The 20,211-nt window shown below is 49.7% G+C and overlaps 1 protein-coding gene across 2 annotated transcripts in view; it reads right to left on the bottom strand.

Annotated features, from left to right (window-relative positions):
• Positions 1–5,325: 5,325 nt before the first annotated feature.
• Positions 5,326–20,211, bottom strand: part of LOC139051570 (biotin biosynthesis bifunctional protein BioHC-like) — a 162,864-nt gene continuing 147,978 nt past the window's right edge. For both annotated transcript variants that reach the window (XM_070528534.1, XM_070528535.1), the window contains exons 3-5: positions 16,072–16,438; positions 15,162–15,321; positions 5,326–5,642 (exon numbers count right to left, since the gene is read on the bottom strand). In XM_070528534.1, coding sequence (XP_070384635.1) covers positions 5,485–5,642; positions 15,162–15,321; positions 16,072–16,438 — 685 coding nt within the window. In that variant the 3' untranslated portion in view covers positions 5,326–5,484. The remainder of the gene's footprint in view (positions 5,643–15,161; positions 15,322–16,071; positions 16,439–20,211) is intronic.

The raw sequence follows: 20,211 nt of genomic DNA on the forward strand, positions 1-20,211 counted from the left end.
CTCGATAGTCTCCTCTTGTTCTTCCTTAATTCCGTAAACGATTAGGTTCGATCGCCTACTTCTGTTTTCGAGGTCGCCAACCTGCCGTGCTAGGTTAGTCACGGTTCGTTCCAATCGTATAATTTTGTCTTCTACGTCACCTACCCTACCCTCGATGTGCGACAGTCCATCCAGTTTGGCGTGAATGGTTGCTAAGGATTCAGAAGCCGCCTTGTTCTCGCTTTTAATGACGTTAAGATCTGCAGCCATTTTGCGTATTTCGTTCATGACTTCTTGCATAGTAGGACCAGGATTACTTTCTATGTTTCCAGACAAGAGTAATAAATTTCTTAAGGAAACACTATACTCGGCAACAAGTGAACACATTTGCCATGGGCACGGCAGCACCACAAGAAACACATTGTTACTACGAAAACATTTCCCGTAATCCTTCCTCACCTGGACGAGAAAGATGAAGTGGTTCGTGAGCGCCATTCTCACTGCGGTGCGGCCGTGCCCAATGCTGACGATCGACAAGTTGCTCCATTTATACGCCGTTGGTATCGCTGCCATCTCAGTTGTAGATGTAAAGCGGTATGGTGCGCTCTCCCGCCAGTCCATCTCGTCGAGGGCTGCGCCGGACAGGGTGCGCATCCGCTGTGTTTCATGGATTTCAGTAAACGGAAGATCAAGCAGCGAAGCCAGGCCGTGATCCTGTATGCAGACGTTGTGGGGCAACAAAAATCCTGGCGACGGCGGTGGTGGATGGCGGAATTGCGGCGTTTAGGAGCCGCATGGCGGGGGCGCGGAGTGCGAACGTGACGGTGGACTACGGCGGCGTAGTTTATTGCTTGAGGCGGGGTTTGTGGTGATTCTGACTTCGGGAATTCCCAACTACTGCTGGATTTCTTCTCGCACGGCATCAACGATGGAAGCAACATGAGGCTGGGACGTTGGAAACTCCTGTGTTGCGCACAATCGCTCGATAGGTTCGCGCGTGTTGTTGGTGCCAAGTTCTTGGGCCTCCTACTTCGAAGTAACTGCTTGGCGATCATATTGTCTCGTGCGCATTTCCAGCGCCTTTGCGATGCCCATGGCTTCAGGTGAAATTTCTGCGACGATCTTCGGTGTGTTGCGATTTATTCCGGTGAATAGGTCTTGTTTGACAGCCGTCATCAGGAAACGGCCTTTCTTTTCTTCTGACATGTCAAGATCAGCAAGGCAAAGCAGGCGGATCATCTCTTCGGTGAAGATGGCGAATTTTTTGTTAGGTAGCTGCGTTCGACGTTCTAGAACGACTTCAGCTCTTGCTTTCCGTACGACGATCGTAAAGGATTGCAGAAAGCTGCTGCGCAACTGATCCCATGATGTTAAGGTTGACTCTCGATTCTCAAACCATATCCGAGCGGAATCATCCAACGAGAAATAAACATGGCTCAGTTTGCCCTCGCTGTTCCGAATGTTGAATGTCGTGAGTCTTTTGTAGGCCTCAAGCCAGGTTTCTGCGTCTTCTGTCGATGATCCACGGAAGGTCTGTGGTTCCGAGGCGGTCGCAGCACGAAGGGGTACGCTGGGGCTGCCACTGGGGTTGTCGAGTTGACCCCGATCTTGTTGGTCGTCTCGCTTATAAATCCGTGCTCCGGGGGGCAGGTTTTGTAGCCTGCTGCTTGCTGAGTTGTCCGGGGCCAAGTTGGTGCGGTATTCAGGTTGCGGGCCTTGATTGCGGCTTTGCGGAGGCGTCCGGTACATGAACGCACAAGCACCTCCACCAGATGTCACGTAGTAGTGACGGTAAAGAACACAGTAGCAATACTGCAAATGAGGAAACTTTTATGGAGCGAACCTGCGCCCACAAAAAATAGGCTACACTTAACGCACAGTGGTAGCGGCGAACGCATTCCGCGATCGTCTTAATCTGATTTTCGGGGCAAGCGCGTCGGCTTTTATACACCAGTCATAGGAGGTTTCAGAATAATCACTGGTGCCCGCGTCTTCCAGAAATTTCTACACAATTCGCGTCACATATACAAGTAATCAGATTACACAACGTTCAGTGAAAACAGACAACGGATAGAATCATTGAAAAGATTCGAGAAGCATCCGATATATGGAGGTGCGTCCTGCGCTGACCGATACGATTTATTAACAGCGAAACGCGGTCACCCAATAAAGACAAACACGTGTCACTATCGAACTATGACCTCTCCATCTTGCACTGCCTAATAGGCATATGCCTGAACGTGTCACTGCGTAGAACGTACACAGCAGCAGTAATACAGCGCAGTAGGAGATTATAAAGATTTGCAATGCATACACACTTATAGCGTGAAATATTTGAGTTGTGCTGACAGAAAGCAATGTATTGTAGTGACGCCTTTTCGAATGCTTTTTCTTTTCCGGCTGCGTCAATGACAAGAGCGACGTTCCGCCCGCGTTATCTGTAGGGTTATTCGGCTCAGAACGGTAGCTGTGAAGAGTGGCATAGAATCAAGCAGAAGGCATCGGCACAACATTGCGGCACTGGCATAGGATATCCATGTCGAACTCATTCAACCCTTCCTTTTAATGCCTTCGCTCACGATATTTCCCATTCTTTGAATGACACCCCCTGCCCGCTCCCGTACAAGTACCCGTATTCGTAACAAAAAAGTCCTTACGCCAGAAATGCCTGTAAAAGCAAATTACAGCCAATCATCGTGCTGGACATGTTATTGATAACAGTCGGCCAAGGGCAAAGGTGAGTGACTGGCGGAAAACTTTGTGAAAGCGGTTTCCAGTTTCGGTTGCATGTTACCAAGGAGGTTGGTGCGCTATGACGTCATGATACGCTTTACCTACTCCTTTTCTGTAATCGCTGTAGCTGTGAAATGTGAACGCAGCCAAATGCAAACGCGCGTGCCACATGCAGCCTTTCTTATTCTCAAGCAACGCCACCTATAGTCGAATACAACTTTAGAAAAAAGGGGAGGCCCTGCTCAGATGACCGAAGCGTGACAGCCGATTTCTTGCGCGACATAAATAGTCCCACTAAAAAAAAAACCGTGCTTTACAACACGTAATTCTCGGCATAAATAAAGACGTTTGTGTTTTGATGACTTGTTTGGTAGAGCTTTGGTGATTGAAATGTTACAGAACATGGCGGATCGCGAGAGAAGAATAACCCCGTGCCTTCTACAATGCTGCGCGTCGTCTGCTTTTTAACTTCATTGCAAGGGACAAGAGAAGAAACAGCAGATCTGCATGGCTTTTGCGCTTGTTTACATGTACACGGCACATTTACTATTCGTTTTCCGAGCTTAAAATGAATCAGATGCTATTTAAAAAGTACTTAAAAAAGTGAGCTTATCGAAACCATTACAAACCTGGAGCGCCAAGACGATTGAGGCAAGAAAGATACAAAAATGCTTCATTCATCGTTTTGAATAAATACTTTTGGTTTTAAATGTAAGACTTAGATATGTTTTTGCTTTTGTACTTTGACAAACCCATTTTCAAGAATGTGATAAGTTTTAATTTTTTGTTCATTTTCAGTTTTAGTTTTTCAAGCCTGCCGTCTCGCCAGCTTGCGTAGCGTAGCGTCAGCGATGTTCGCTGCAATCTTTCGTCGCCGAAGCATGGCTCAGAATGAAAGCACGCGGCACAAGCTCACAGTAATATTTCCGGTATGATGGACCACCACAAACAGTTTGGGAATTCATTCTGACGATGGGCAGACGCACGCGACTGACCCGATTCGGCCCAGTTCGAAGTGCGGGCGGCAATCTTCTCCACCGGCAGGGGGGTCACCGGCTGTCCGGCTCGTGACGTCGGTCTAGAGAGCGCGCCTATTGGCGGAGGCTCCTGTGCATCCGCCTTGGAGGAGTAGACGCCCCTTTTTCTATAGTTTTACCCGACTATAGTATTATTGCTGGACGAAGTCAGCAAATTTTGTTTTTCATCACGATGTCGCTATAATGTCGATGACGGCTGGTTTGTGACTTCGGGACCAACTTTAGTAAAGAATGCAAATTATTCGTATAAGCGTTTTTCCAACCTTCATGCTAAGTCATCCATTTGCCCGTGATATGCCTGTTGTATAGAGTCCCTGCTGTATCAAAAACGTGTGCGAGTACTCTTCGTTTCTGTGGCAAACGCATCTAACGGAAAGAGACCTGATGACGCCGTAGAAATTGAAGTCTCCAACCTAAAGGGTGCTTGTTACAAAATTGTGGGACCGAAGAAAAAAAAAAAGTCTAGCTTAAGGTAGCGTAGGGATATAGGAACCTACGTTCGAAGCTTCACGTTTGAAATGCGAACGGAAGTGCCACAAAATGCTCGCAAAATATAGCTGTTCTTGGAACTGAAAGAAGAGGCGCCGCCATTACCGCTCGCCAGGAGTGGACAGACGACCCAGAACGCGTGGCTCTTGGACGTGACCTTCGGGATAAGGCGGCGCCTTCGGCTGGTGTAGTAACGTCTGCTGCCGGGCTAGTCGGTACATGGCTCAAAGAAATGGGTTTAGGTGCAAAAAATAGGACGCGGACAACAGAATAAAAGGCACGGACATGCGCACAACGCACAATCTTTGACACGCGCTTGGCATGTCCCAAAGATGGTCTCACGCAACCGAACAGGTTCGCCACTTCCCTGGAAAGAAAGCCGTTATTTAGGCAGTACGAAATACTCCTTGCTCTGCATGATGTAGCAGTGATGACGGTTACAATAGTGCGCCTGTCTGTGTCTTCTATTCTGTTGTCCGCGTCTTATTTTTTGAGCCTAAATCCATGTCTAAAAGCCCTCGGCTGGCTGCTCGTGGCACACCAAGAAATTTCGGAGGCGGCGTGCTTGGAAATCAGTTTATAGAATCTACCGCCAGGGCCATCCATCCTCTAAGTGCTATTTAAAGGCTGCTAACAACTAGAAAAAAAAACTATAGAATTACCAGCCCTGCGGCTTTGCCAAGATTGCTTCAGCGGCATATACAACTTTTTTGTAATAGATCTAGTCAGAAAATGATATTTCGTTGCACCAACCTTTAATCAGATTTTTCGAGAGCGTACCGAACGCCTAGCTCACACCCTTGACAGTTCGTGGCTGCTCCTAAAGACTAGGGCAATGCATTTTGTACGGCGTCCCATTCTGGTACATTTTCCTAAAGAACAAGGGACTGGAAGATCGCTTTCATTTTAAACCATGCTTCTGAACACGTTCGTGAGAAAGACACAAAAAAGTGAACTGTTTAGCTAGCGTATTGCCATAATATCGCGCTCTGCTGTATCCGCAGCTATACGGCAGAGTACCGCATAAAGGAAGGACGGATGTGCACGCGAAAAGCCATTTTGCACATTGACACAAGAGTCGGCACACTTACGAAGCGGCACTTTTATTTTGGATGCTTGAAAAATAGAGAAGCGTATTATTTCTATAGTAAGAGGGTAGGTTTGAAGAGGAAGAAAGATCCGCTGAATTAAGAATTTCCACGCGAAAATTATGAAAAAAGTACAAGCATTTCTTTCCTCTTGTTTTTCAGCTGGTAGACTTGTAGGCGTGAATGGCGAGCATTATCTGTGTTTCGTAAGTGTTGGTCCTGTGCTTGTAGAGAAAATCGACCGTGAACTTCTTCAGTTCAGTTTTCTCATCTTCCTCTAACAGGGGATAGATCGGATTCAGCATGGTGAAGAAATCTGAAAAGCCAAAACACCATAGAATAAAAAGTGAAATTTCCGTATGTGAAACACCAAACTTGCCACTAGGCTATGCCGTTAGGCTAATTAAAATTCTGCACTTTAGCGAAATGTAAGGCAAGGTCCGAGGGCCTGAGTTACACTCAGGCAAGCCGTGCGCGCTGGTGCTATTCTGCAGTGGTGCGAGCTATGTACAATGTGCCACGTGATTTCGCCGGTGTGCAGTTCGTCACATTCGACATTCTGTGCCACAGCTGTGCATTGCGAATAGTCCAGAAGCGTCGGCTGAGCGCCTAAAGGGCAGTGCGCAATTTGTGGCGTTTTGCCGCACTGCACCTGTTGCAGTTATTTACGACAGCATTCGGGTGACCACGCAATTCAGTTTTGCTCACAGTGGTGCGCGCACTGCAAATATCATATTATGAAACTCCCGCAACAGCAACAAAACAACAAAAACAGTTTCCATGAACTCGGCAACTGCAGGTTGAGTCAGTTCGCTTGCCTGGTTTATGTAATACTCGCCAGTCGGCAGGGTGCGCATGCGCACGGGAAATCAGTTCTACGGAATACGGCCAGGTAGAGACAAAGGTTGGTGAAATAATGAATGAATTTTGGGATTTTACGAGCCAACACGACGATTCGAAAATAAGGCACGCCGTAGTGGGAGACTCCAGATTAATTTCGACCATCAGGGTATGTTTAACGGAACCCGGGTGTTTTTGCATTTCTTTTGCATTTCATGAAAGGGAAAAAGAATTGACATGCACCCGACTGTAGCACGAAGCTAGAAAGAAAACCCATACGGGTTTCTCAGACAGAAAAGCTTTGCAGTTCAGGAAAAATTCGTTGCTCACGTGCTGACTTGTCTGTCTGTCTGTCTGTCTGTCTGTGCGTCAGTACACCCGCTTGTCTATGTCGGAGTTGATTTGTGAAAGAAACGCACTGTACGTATCTCACGCAGTGTCGCCACCTCACGTCGCACCGAAGATCCTGAAGCTAAAGGCATGTGAAAAAAAAAACCCTGTAAACTTTTCTGTCAGCTCCAGTGAAGCAGTTCTCCTCTGTAAAGACCAGCAACTGGCTCAGACTACCCAGCCCTTGTTGTGGTAAAATGTAATGCGGCTTCCCACGGAAAGTTTCCTCGGGCCTCGTGAGAAGGTGGGTATGAGCCATGATCTGAGCTGACGTGCTCACATCGTCTCCGGATTTTATGACTAATTTTGCAGTGCTAATTATTTTTTACCGTGGTATAACTTTTACCACTGTGTCTGTGAGAGTGCAGGTCATCAACCGATACCGGTGGCTACCAAAAGGTACGATTTTTCGCCAATTTCCCGGGACTTTCCGTGGAGGCCGGCGCCGTTCCACTAAGCCTAATCGAACAGCTTGGATCTGCCCATAGCCAGGCCCAACCTCTGCGAGGAAAGGCCGTCGTCTTCGGGTGGCGGCTATACAAACATGTCGACCGAGATGGAGACGTCCATTGTTCGGGACCCGGCGAATTCCGGCGTTAGCCAGATGTGTGTTGAAATTCAAGGGGAAGAAATTTCTACCGAGGAATTCAACGACGATGCAGACTGGTCGCATGTAGGCCGGCGTATAAAGTCCTTGGCCGGCCAGGGGACTGCCGCTCGCCAGTCAAGACCTAGGACTAAGAACTTTGCCAGGAACGTGAAAGCTTCGGTGACGAGGGCAGCAAGGATGCCGGACGCTCTACCGAGGGAGGAGACCAAGGTGATAGTGCGGCCTCGTGGAGGCCTTAACATCGCGAGGACTCAGACCGCCACCGTGGCATGAGCCATCATGACGGCGGCGAACGTATCAAGGGAGGACGGAGCAGCGGACACCTTCTGCCCCAACTTGCAACAAAACATCATGGTGGTGAGTACCCCCGACGATATACGTGCTTCACGTTACGCCGAGATAAAATCGATCTGCATTGGTAGCAAGGAACACGTGGTTGGCGCTTATCAAACCGCGCCATATGGCATCGTTAAAGACATTATTAGAGGTATCCCAATAGAGGACTCCACGGCCGCAATCGACCGGAACATTGTTAACTCGAGAAATCCCTTGGCACTTAGCGAGAAGAGGATTGGTAGCTCGACCACAGTCATCATGGCTTTCAAGGGCCTGAAGATCCCGAATTACGTGTGCTATAGTCCCGTTCTCACTAAGTGCAGCCTATATCGAAAACAATTCGATGTATGTAAGCAGTGCGGAAAGGTGGACCACCGCCGCGACGTTTGCCCAAACCCTCACGTGCGGGCTTGCTTTGCTTGCGGGGCCGTTGACCCCAAGGAAGACCGTAGTTGCACCCCCACTTGCAGTTTGTGCGGAGGGCCACATCTGACCGGTGACAACATTTGCAAGAATAGGTTGAAGGTCCCATACGTAGTTACAAGGAGACAATGGGAGCGCAAGATGGCCGAACAACAAGCGCAGCAGCAACAACGATCATCTCTCAGAGCTGAGGAATTTCCATCGCTGATGTCAGCAACCGCAACACCTGCCGGCCCAGCTGGTCGCCGAGCGTCACGTTCCGTCTCGAAGCGCAGGGCCAGAGAGAGTAGACAGCGTAGCCTTAGCCGTAAGTGATCGCAGTCACGTGACCGCGTGAGCTGAGCTGATGCAGCAAGGCAAGGTGCCAAGAAAGCACAGGGGGGTGCCACCACCACCTCCAATACCGCAATGACCACCGCAACGACCAAGACCATTAGCACCAGCAAGACCATCGATGGCAACAACAACAGAAAGACGAGGGAAGACGAGGCGATGTGGATGTTGAAGGAAGCCAACGAGGCACTCAGGCGCAAAAACAACGAGGTCGAGACGAAAGTCGGTAGGCAAGAGGCCACTATTAGCAAGATGGCAAACGAGATCATGGAAATCAAGAAGCCTCTGACGACCCGTTCCACCAATAACGAAACGCCCCAAGCGGTATCATGTGAACCAAGACCCAGCATCAGCAGCGCTGTACCATCAACACCCGCTGAGAAGGAACCGGCACCCAAGAGACGAGCGATCGAGAACCTGAAGGAGCGCAAGCTCAACGACCGAGTGGACAACCTGAAAGACAAGGTCAACCAAATCGAGGAACACCTTGACGTGCTCGAAGAATATATTAAGACAATGTTCACAACGATGATTACCGACAGGTTCGCCGCCATCGAGCGGACGTGTCAGCAGTTAACGAACGCAATACAGCAAATAACGCGGCAGTACAATCAGCAACAATCATGGCCGCTCCAGCAACAGCAACAAGTACAGCAGTGAAGGGTCTCATGACCTGGCACTGGAACTGTAATAGTTTCGCTAGCAAGAAGGCAGTCTTGTAGCAACACATAACACAAGTAGCAAGCAAGCCTGATATAATCATGATACAAGAGACTCGCACTGATGCAGCGTCACTACCCGGTTATCGGGTATACGCCAAGTCTCCAAAGGTCAGCGGCGGTAGAGGGATATGCACATTGGTTCGCAAGGCGCTCACCTTCATTGAGCATGAGTTGCACAATAGTAAAATTGAATACACTCTCATCGAGGTCGTTACGGGCAAGAAACAAAAGAACAGCACCTTTCTGCTTAACGTTTACAGTAGCCTTTCACACTGGAAGAAAAAATTCAAGACTCTCCTTCACAGAGCCAGTACCGTGGCGGGGACTCACAGGCTCGTCGCCTGTGGGGACTTCAACGCGGCACACCCGGCATGGGGATATAACAAGCCATTGGCCAAGGGGCGAGACCTGTTCTAAGACACATTAGACCTGGGCTTCACCCTCATCACAGACCCGACTGATCCTACAAGGATTGGGAACTCTGTGTCCAGGGATACGACGCCGGACCTCACGTTTGTGAAGAACGACGAGAAGGGGAATATCTGCTGGCGCAACACGGGGTCAGAGCTCGGCAGCGACCACTACATCGTAGAGGTCATCATACCGGAAGAGGTCAAGGCCTCGGAGGACACCAGAAAACATCATTTTACGGATTGGGATGCCTTCCGCAGCCTGTTGCCAACGGAGATGGATGAAATCGAGAACATCGAAGAATGGTCAGCCCACATCGCGGGGAAGGTCAAGGAGGCGACGAAAATCATAGAAACGGATGAGCAGGTCGACAAGGTTGACAGCCGCCTCGCGCACTTATTCGAAGCAAAGCAATCTATCCTAAACAGGTGGAAGAAGCAACGACTAAATCGGCGCCTAAGAAAGAAGGTGGCGGAGCTGAATCGCGCGATCGAAGTTCATTGTCGGCTGCTCTGCACGCAACAATGGAACGAAATCTGTAATGCTGCGGACGGGCGGATGCATAGCGGCAAAACCTGGAACTTGATGCGGCATCTGCTCGACGAGACTAAAACAAAATCCCACGAACGCGACCACCTCGCAAAGATCATTCACAGAGCAGTCAAGGAAAACGGGGAAACTGAAGTAATCAGACGCATAAACAGCAAGTACCTTCCGGTTACACCCACGGAAAGGCATCCTGAGTACGGCGGTCAAGCCAACGAGAAGCTTCACCGCGACATCAGCGTCGAGGAGGTGCGAGCGGCCCTGCACGAACTAAACAGCAAGTCGGCGGCCGGCCCGGATGACATCTCGAACAGAGCGCTCAGGAACCACAGCGATGTGGCCATCGAAAACTTCACCGGTTACTACAACAAGTGCTGGAGTGCGGGGTCACTGCCCCAGCAGTGGAAGACTGCCAAGGCCATACTCATCCCCAAACCAGGCAAGCCGCCGAACACGGACAACCTCCGGCCCATCTCGCTCACGTCCTGCGTGGGCAAGGTGTTGGAGCACGTCCTCATGTGTAGGTGGCAGGATTACCTGGAGGAGTTGGGACTATACCCCACCACGATCATCGGGTTTCGGCGTTCCCTCAGTACCCAAGACGCGATGATTCTGTTGAAGAAAGATATAATTGACGATGATAACCTAACGAAAGACAACAAGGCCATTCTGGGGCTGGACCTGCAGAGCGCCTTCGACAAGGTGAAGCACTCTGCAATCCTAGCCCAGGTGTCCAGACTCAACATGGGTACAAGAACGTACAATTATATCAAGGACTTTCTGACGGGGCGGACTACGGCTCCAAGAGAAGGGGCTCGGCAGTGTCGGGACCCCCCAAGGCTCGGTCATCTCGCCGTTGTTATTCAACCTCGTTATGATCGGGGTGGCCAAGCGACTCTCTCGCGTCGAGGGCGTCCGGCACACCATCTACGCCGATGACATCACGCTGTGGGTTCCGGGAGGCAGCGATGGTCACATTGAGAGCACGCTGCAAGAAGCCGTCGACGCGATCGAAGACCAGCTGAACAGTTCCGGTTTGATCTGCTCACCGAGGAAGTCAGAACTGCTGGTGTTACCACCGAAATGCGTCAGACGTAAGAAGAGCGAAGCGAGGGATTACGAGGCCATCAAGATCGTGACGAGGAACGGCCACGTGATCCCGGAGGTCCACAAAATCCGGGTGCTCGGCATGATTATACACAAGCGACGGGGCAACGGCAAGACTATTTCCCGCCTTACAGCCAAGATTACCAACGCAATGCGTCTCATCCGACGGGTTGCCAACCGCAAGGCCGGGATGAAGGAGGAAAGCTTGATTCGGCTTGTGCACTCCTTTGTAATCAGCCACGTCACCTACGTTGCAGCATTCCACAACTGGATGCAATGTGAAAGGAATAAAATCAACGCCCTGATACGCCGAGCTTACAAGGCGGCGCTCGGACTATTCGAGTGTACGAACACCAACAAGCTCCTGAGCCTGGGGGTGCACAATACCCTCGACGAAATTGCGGAAGCGCAACGGACCACCCAGCTGGAGCAGCTCTCTATGACCGAAGCCGGCAGGCGCATACTTCAATACTTGGGCTTCACGCCCGGAGCGAAAGCGGCGAGTAGCGACGTTTCTGTCCCGGATGGAACCCGGCGCCGGATTCGGGTGGACCTCATCCCGAGAAATATGAACCCGGAGTATAACAAGGAGAGAAGAGCGGCGAGGGACAAGGCCCTCATCGACTTTCACGCCAAGGACGAGCACGCAAGGTTCGTGGACGCGGCAGAATACCAGGGAGACTGCGCGGCGTTCGTAGCTACCGTCATCGAGGCGTCGTCCGGCGCGATGAGGGCAGCGGCGAGCTTACGGGTCCGCGAGGTGTGCAAAGCGGAGGAGGTGGCCATTGCCCTGGCCATTGCCGACCCCGGGTGCCAGGCGGTGTTGTGCGATTCCCGAAGTGCAGTGCGGAATTATGCAAAGGGCAAAGTGTGTGGTGAGGCTGTGCGCGTTCTGTGCTCGGCTGACCTACAACGACATAATCGGTATGTTAGAATCAAGTGGTTCCCGGCGCACGCGGGTAACGATGCGTCCGAGAAGCACGATAACCACAACGAGACGGCACACGCAGTGGCGCCAGCGCTAACCAACCGTGCCGCTGCAACCGACCGTCCAACGTGGTGTAGTGCCAAGGACCGCACGACGACGTTCAACGAACTTACACAGTTCCACCGCCTGGCTCGAAGGACTTTTCCACCCCCGCACCCGGGGCTGAGCCGAGCGGAGGCGGTGCTGTTCAGACAATTGCAAACTGGTTCTTTACCCACCCCAGTGTTAATGACTCATCTATACCCTAAATTATATGTGAGTGATGTGTGCCGCGTGTGCCAGTGGGAGAGGGCCACCCTGACGCACATCCTATGGGATTGCACCAAGTTCCCCAATGAGGCTTCGACAAGTACGATTCCACCGCGACTCGCGGCTGCGGCGGAATGCTACGACCACGAAAGCCAAACCTGGGCCGTCCAGCAGGTCTCGGCGGCTCTTGAAAGACAAAGGCCGAGGGAAACAGGCGGAACGTTGCCCCTCAGGGCGACCGACTGCCGGAGTAACACGCGCTGGAGTTGAGTAGAGACCACCCGCTGAGAAGACGTCAGGGCCCGCGTCACGGCGCCATTTAGTCATGGTGTCGTTCTGCAGGCGACAACATGAAGTTATCTCTCTCTCTCTTTCGGGCCCCGTGGACCTTGCTCACCACCACCTCAGGCGACTGCGTACCAGAACCACTCGCGAATGTCCCACATGCAACTTTAAACTTTCTCGAGAGCGTTTTTTCAAAGGCACACTTTATTCCTACCAAATTTTAGTTTGGTGATAATACTAGTTCTGCAAGCGCACTATGTCCGAAAACCCGAACAGCCGAAAATTTCTATGAACAAAGGTAACCTTGCGCAATTCTTTTATTTAACCCACCCCCCGCCCCCCAAAGAACGTTGGCCTGGCGTCACCATTGACTTTTTCTGCATTGTGCCGGCTACACATTGGCTCCAATAGTTCTGTGAGCACGATTTGCGCTGAGATTTTGTGCGGACATTCTACACCGCTTCTAGTTGCACTAACAGCTTTCCTATATAGTTGTATAAGAAAGAAAGTAAACAGAAATGCAGAAAACAATAGAAACGCCCGCCAAAGGAATTACGATACGCCCATGACAATGCGATGGCTCAAGAATGGGCAGATGTGCTTATATCAAGTTGAAATTGCGCTAATATAAAAAAAGCTTTGAAGAGAAAAGGAATTTCGTCCTAGTCAAATGAACGCAATTTGACAGACAATCTGAGCAGTGTATTTGCAATTCCCAGATAGCTTGTCCTTATGAGGGCTAGCTTCCCCTGTATCTGCATTAAAACAAGGATGCACTGATGTGAAAAGTACCGCGAGGATCGCTGCGATGACCGCGTGACGACGGCGGCCTGACGACAGCGTGATTGCGACTGCGCGACGACCACGGCATCACGAGAAAGGCTTGATGAGGAGGGCGTGAGGACGGCCGCCTGCCGATGATGGCATGGCGACGGCTATAGATGACGACGATGGCGCACGCATCGATTGACGACGGAGAGCGAACCAATCCGGGGTGGCGTTTTTACAATTGCTAGTAGGTACAGCGGGGCGTGGCCCTTTTGACGGCGCTCGGCGTTTCTGCGCAGGCGCGAGTAAGAGCGGGCGCGAGAGAGAAAATCTCGAGGCCTTTGTTCCTTGAATATGTGACTCTGCCTAGGCACTACGGTGGAGAAATTTCTTTGATCGTGTAGCGCGCGTTTGTGCCTAGGCGTGCCGTCATGGCAGAGGGGGGTCGAGTTTACGCTCCGCCGCTGACTTCCCGCGCGGTGAGGCAGTAGGCACGGACGCCCCATTTGGTGATCACTGTCTCTGAAGGGGCAAGGTTCAGACTGGTGTTGTATAAGACGCGGGTCACTTTGTTAGTCGCAACGACAGATTGCATTTTTTACAAGCACTGCTCCAAGAGGGTACATGTAAGCGGCAAACCGAGGCCTCAGGAGAGCATCCGAGGTTATATTAAAGCAGGGGGCACCCAAGCGGTTGCGGGGGGATCAAAGCTGGAAGCAAGGCGGCCCGTGGGTTGGGGCCGTGGGGGCCGAAGCGTGCCAGGGGGTGTTCGCATAAAAAATTGGCTGTTCGCGATAGCGGACAGCCGATCTGATGCTCCCCTGGCAGGCGCAGGCCTCTGCGAGGCCCAACCCAGGGGCCAGTCCGGCTTCTAGCTTTGATGTCCCCGTTGCCGCTTTGGTGTGCTGGAGGTGCCGCCAATAATGCGAAATAGTGACACGTTGTTTTAATTAGCAAACAACACGATTGAATAAATATAATTGCGTCGAGCGGCCAACTTGCGATGCTAGGTTGAGCACTACCGCACCCCGTGACTTCTGCCGGTGCGCCTAGGAAGAAGCTCATAAAACACGCACTAAGAAACTCCTCCGCAGTGTCGTATATTGAAGGAAGTCCCCAGATTTCCTCTCTCGCACCCGCTCTTACTCACGCATGCGCGCAAACGTCCATCGTCTCCGCAAGTGCCACGTCTCGCTGTACCTACTAGCCATTGGAAATACGCATCCGGATGCGCCTGTGATCCTATATAGTTTCGCCCCTCTCTCTCTACTTTTTCCTCACTTTCGGTGCGCCGATTGGCGGGAGAAAGAGCCGCTAAATAGTCTGATAAAGATGAAGCCCGGTACGGTTATGTAGAATGCAACCGCACGTCCGGCTGACCACTCTGCAAAAGGGAGAGGGAATAAAAGGAGAAGGCAAAAAGAGGCAGTTCACTCACTCAGTAATAGAGGCACGGTCTGTATAACTGTTTTCTCAGGTGCGCAGGTTTCAAATTGATTATTAGAGCACGCGTAGGATCATGCATACTTGATTGATAACTGCAGCTGGGATTACCCCCAAACGTTTCCCGATGTGACGATGAACTCCTGTGGCGCCTACCACAGAGTATAACCTTTACGAATTCACACTTCTTTGAAATGGCTGACTCCCCCATGTGCGACCACTGTCGATGTGAGGAGACAATGAAGCCTCTCCTCTGCCACAACCCGCTTTGACGCCCAGCGACAGTCTCTTTGGAGCGCGCTCAGCCGACTGGACGGTCGGCCCTTTAGACAGGCACAGTTCCTGAGCGGGTGATGGTCATAAGTGGGTGCCTGTTCCACTTACCTGGAGATTTTTTCGGGCTGAGTTTCATGATGGCCTTGGTTCGAATCACTTCGCAAGCAAGCAGAGTGAGGTTTGTCGCGCTCACAATGCTGGCCAGGTGCGAGCGCAGAGACATAACATCTTTTATTCCAGTGGTCTCTGGGATGTACGCTTTTAAAATCTGTTGGAAAAAATAGGATTGAACATAACCTCTAAAGTTTCTGCAGGTGCAAGTTTATCTTGTGATATGTGCGTTCTGGCAAACGAACCCTGCAGTGCCGCACTGCCAAAATTGCAACGGTTATGTCCTCAATGCATGCCAGGAGCGCTCGTGAGGCTACGGATAAGAGAGGTCGTTCGCACGACAGATGAACGCATAAAACAGTACTTTCTTAATGGTCCTTGAGAAGCCACTGAGAATTCTTGTTATAATAATGCTTCATGAATCCAGCCACCGAGTGCCGCTATCATATATCGCCGAAAGCGGCCTGGATTTGCATATGCCCTGAGGCGAAATTCCAAAGCAATGAATCAATGTATTGATCAATTCTTATTTAAAGTCCCCAGTAACCACCGAAATGTTTGAATAATGGCGGATTGGTACACTAACAAGAATTGTGCAGACAGCAACTGCAAAGTAACAACGAACGAAATGACAAACACAACAGTACACGTTTGGTAATAATAATAATAATAATAATAATAATAATAATAATAATAATAATAATAATAATTTCAAGTAAAGCTTGAATCTCTTGCGTTCCTGCATCGTAATATTGCGATGCCGGTTGCCGAAAGAATGAATACGGGAGTCACTAAAAAAGTACCCCTCAAAAGTTGCTTTTTCCCCGACTGCAGGGGCTTGACGAGACCCAAAAACTCGTCTGCGGGACGTCCCTGCTCTCCGCAATGCAACTTCTCGAGTACTGACCTCTGAGTACTTCGACCAGCGCGGCTCAGTCATCATGGCCTTGAAGATGTCGAACAGCACTATGGTGTCCGAGAACACGAGGAAGCACTCCCCGCCAGGGGCCATTAGCGTCTCGATGTTCCGCATGGCGCGACGCTGGTCGGCCATCCAGTGTATCGTCAGGAACGAGTAGACCCGCTGGAAACGCCCCTGCTCGCGTACAAATCGAGCGACGTCTTCTTCTGCCCGCAGGTCCAGGGTTAGATACTCGATCCGCGGGTGAGCTCTGTGCTCTCGCGCGAAGTCCAACATGGCCTCGGAGTTGTCGACCGCCACGAGCCTCTGGCACCGCGACGGCAGGCGGGGCAGCAGCTGTTTAAGCGTGAAACTGCGTGAAGGCGCATTTTGTTAACCAGGCGTAAAGGGCCACTCAACGCTACACAGGAGTATGCGCGACGCTGTCTTCTGTCACACCTCATGTGTCACCATGAGGCAATTGGCACCTTTGAAATGTGTTAAAGCCTGATCCTTCCCGCTTAGTGAACACTCGGGAAAAGCGTATACATGGTAAGAACAGTTTTAATTAGGAGCTGGGTCACCACTAGATTTGACTTTAGGTAGGATAAATACGTATTTTACGATCAGAACGCCTATTGCTCTGTCAAGAAAAAAAAAGAAGAGTGTCGTGCCATATCGTGAACAACAATAAAAATGTCGCAGTTCAGCACTACATTCTAAAAACTAGGGAGGATATCGCAGGAGTGAAGCGGCCGATCTACTCTTCAAAGCGTTGTTTTACTCTCGCAAAATGCCGAGTGAAGTGAAATGCACTGTTCACTCCGTCCCCAAGGAGAGAGTGAAATGTGCTTTTCACTCTGTCCTCCCGAGAGGGTAGAATGCCCGTTCTAGTCTTGCGGCAATAGACAACAAAACGTAGCGTAATATTCTGCTTCAACTGTAGGTGGCTGGCCCCGAACATGGCAATGTATCACTCAGGCACGCTGAGCAAAGAGCACACCGTTCTGCTTCTAAGAGAACAGGCAGCCACAGTTCAAAGGAACGCGGAGCGAGCGCTCTACTCTTTCACTCGGAGTTGCTGAACCGTGCGCGCGCTCAACCTCGCGGAACAGCACAACACCGGAGAAAGTTGATCCGTCCAGCGAGCAGCAACGGAGGCCATCCAAGGGAGATCGTGTGTCAGCCATCTCGCGTCGCCACGAAAACACGACAGTCGTTCGTCATTCGTTGGATATAACAACAAATCCTCCACGGTAAGTGAATTCTGACTTAGGTGCACATTGTGCGTAAATGACTTGCTATCGCCAGGAAGTCGTCGCGGCGCTTAGCCTACGCGATTGACCAGGGACTAACTAGGCAAGCGGGCCGTGTCTCGATGTCAATCGAAAAAGCCAGTCGTCGCGATAACTGCGTGTGATTTCAGCACTTGCCAATATCCGTAAGTGCGTTGAAAATCGCAAGCGCTGCCAAAGCCATGGTATGTTCAATAAGACGTGAGGCGAAAGGACGCTTAAAATGGTTTGTTCACCAGCCCATGATACCGAACCTATGCGGAGCGTGCTTAGCGTACATTTTGTGTCTTTGAATATATTCAGATTGGCAGCCTACTGTGCACGGAGAGCTGTTGAAATAAGGAATCGCATAACAGTAGGCGTCATTTTGCTGGCAGCATGCTTTTGTTATAAATAAGCCGCGTGCTTGACGGCGTCTCGCCCATTGGTAATCTGCGAGCACTGAAGTTACGTGCAGCATCAGTGCTACTTAGAAACTTTGCCGCAGGCATTCAGCTGCAAGGTGCAAGAGCTCAATCGGGCGCGTTATCTTGAACTTACTGAACATGCATGAATGAGGAATTCATTTTTTATGCTGACTGAAGCATAAACCCCATATAAGCGATCTTCCGTGCGACAGCTACAAGCGATGCAATGGAGATGGCTGTCGCGTCGCTCGTTGTCTACAAATCGTACTCCGTACGAGCGACGATATTGAGCGACGCCTCCCCGGTGTTGCCGGTATGAGGGCTGAAAATACGCGTCGAAACTAGTGTGACGCGTGCTTTAGTAATTTAAGTTGATGTATTTTACTCTAAAAAGTAGTATAAAATATTTCGGAAGGTCTTGCAGTAGGTTCTTATCATTGCACGTATAAAAATTCAATCGTTTGATCGTTTCGCTCGACAATCGGTAATATTTGAGCGATGTACATACATGCCGTTCCGGCTTTGCGCAATTGGCTGGTCCCTCATAGCACTTCCGGGAGACGAGCGACGATTTCTAGATTCCAGAACCGAGCGATGAGTCCAAGCGACGGCCCGTTTTGTCGGTCGTCACCGTCACGCACTAAATCGCTCTCGCGGTGTTTAGCCCTAAGGCAACTGTTTTTGCTCATGTATTGAAATGGTGTGATTATATGTCCGGTTTTATGTGTCCTGTTGTGATTTTCGAGCCCTGTGCGAATCTGAAAGGGTGCTTATGTCTAGAAACTCGGTGAATTGTCAAGCAGCGAGTTATGCATCGGCATCGAATGCAACGGCTGCTGTGTGGAATTACAATTGCAGGGGCGCTTTGCATACGCTTATTGTTTTGGACATGCCTGTGCATTTGCTAGTATGAGTTGGCGTTTCAGAGTTATATCATATGAACAGCTAAAGCACCCTAGTCCTCTTGGGGTTACAAGCGTTTTGTCTGCCTCTTGCTACTGTATGGCAGATCAAACTGTTTACAGCTTTAATAATTTTAGTAGAGAAATAAAGTGTAAAAATTAAACGTTGCTTTAATTCCGTGTTACCAGTCGTCTGTCGTACACGAAACAAAGAGTTGGTCTAGTGAGCTAATAACTGCGGTCTAACTGCAACTTTTACATGCCTTCAAGAATGTAAAATGCTAGATTTCAAACTGCAGCAGTAGTCGAGTCTGTCAAAAGTGAACTCGACTAAGCACCTCATAAATGAAAGTAAGCTCATGTCTTTGCGTAAGCTTAGATCCAGGCCGCAGTGAACTTTCTTGTTATCATTGAAATGTGGGTAAGCTTTCCATAACAAGCCTTGTTGCCCTTTCTTATAGGCACATCCAGTCATATGCATTGAACTGGAAGACCATATTTTCTGCCCTACTGAACAGCCCTACTACTGAATGTTTGCAGATATGATCCTCAAATTATGGCTTGAGCAGTGGCAAACCAGAGATGGTGTGGGGGGCAGACTGGGCACGTGCTTAGGATGCGTCCCAAGTGGTGTTTGCGACACACCAGACTAATGACAGACCCATGACATCTGACAATGACCAATATTCTGTTTATAAGCAAGATTATTTTAACATTGGTGCCGAACGAGGACGAACTGTCGGTTATTTCTTTTTTGTTTAAATCTAAAATGGAAGTTAGTTAAGCCTTTGACTGTTGCAGTGATTGAGATGTTTCGCATGCGTTTCAATAGGAAGACGAAGAGCTAAGACTTTCTTTTATTGCCATTATCTTGACTGTCTTGATGTTGTTTTACATTATGTCCTCGTGTTGACTTTTGCCACGATCGTTTTCAGGCACCCGCTTTATATAACGCAAGAAGGCAGCTGCAAGGACACAAGGATGTGAAAGAGCCAGCCAACGCGACTTCACGTAGTGCAGTGGAGGGCACGCCAACGAATCAAAATACATTGCCATGCAGTTTTGGCAGGGAACTAGAATGTGGGTATATTAGGTGTACCATTTGCCTAAATGTCAACAAAATCAAAATAGAATATGTCACACCAAGATGAAAATTATCATGTGCAGTCATCTTAACCTGGTATACTTATGTAATGTCTCCAATGGGAAAGTCAAAATCAAGTATGCTCTCTGGAGACAAACACATAGGAGCAAGTGTCATTGAAAAGTTAGAAATGTGTTTAAAAAAAGCTGATTAGTTGTGAGAAGTGACTGCTTTTTGTCTTGCCCCTCAACGGATATATCCACGTGATAAAAGGATAGTGGTACACTGAAATTACATATTTGCTTAGTGACATGATACATACTTGCAATGAACCTGATGCCTGTGTTCACTAGAAAAAGCATTAGCTCATGCTTGCTTAGGTGCTTACATACATTTAATAGCTTTAATATCTATTGCATTTAACAGCTCGTCAATGCAAGGGTGCAAATACAAACCAC

Source organism: Dermacentor albipictus, unplaced genomic scaffold, assembly GCF_038994185.2.
Source record: "Dermacentor albipictus isolate Rhodes 1998 colony unplaced genomic scaffold, USDA_Dalb.pri_finalv2 scaffold_12, whole genome shotgun sequence".
In the NCBI taxonomy this organism is placed as follows: Eukaryota; Metazoa; Arthropoda; class Arachnida; order Ixodida; family Ixodidae; genus Dermacentor; species Dermacentor albipictus.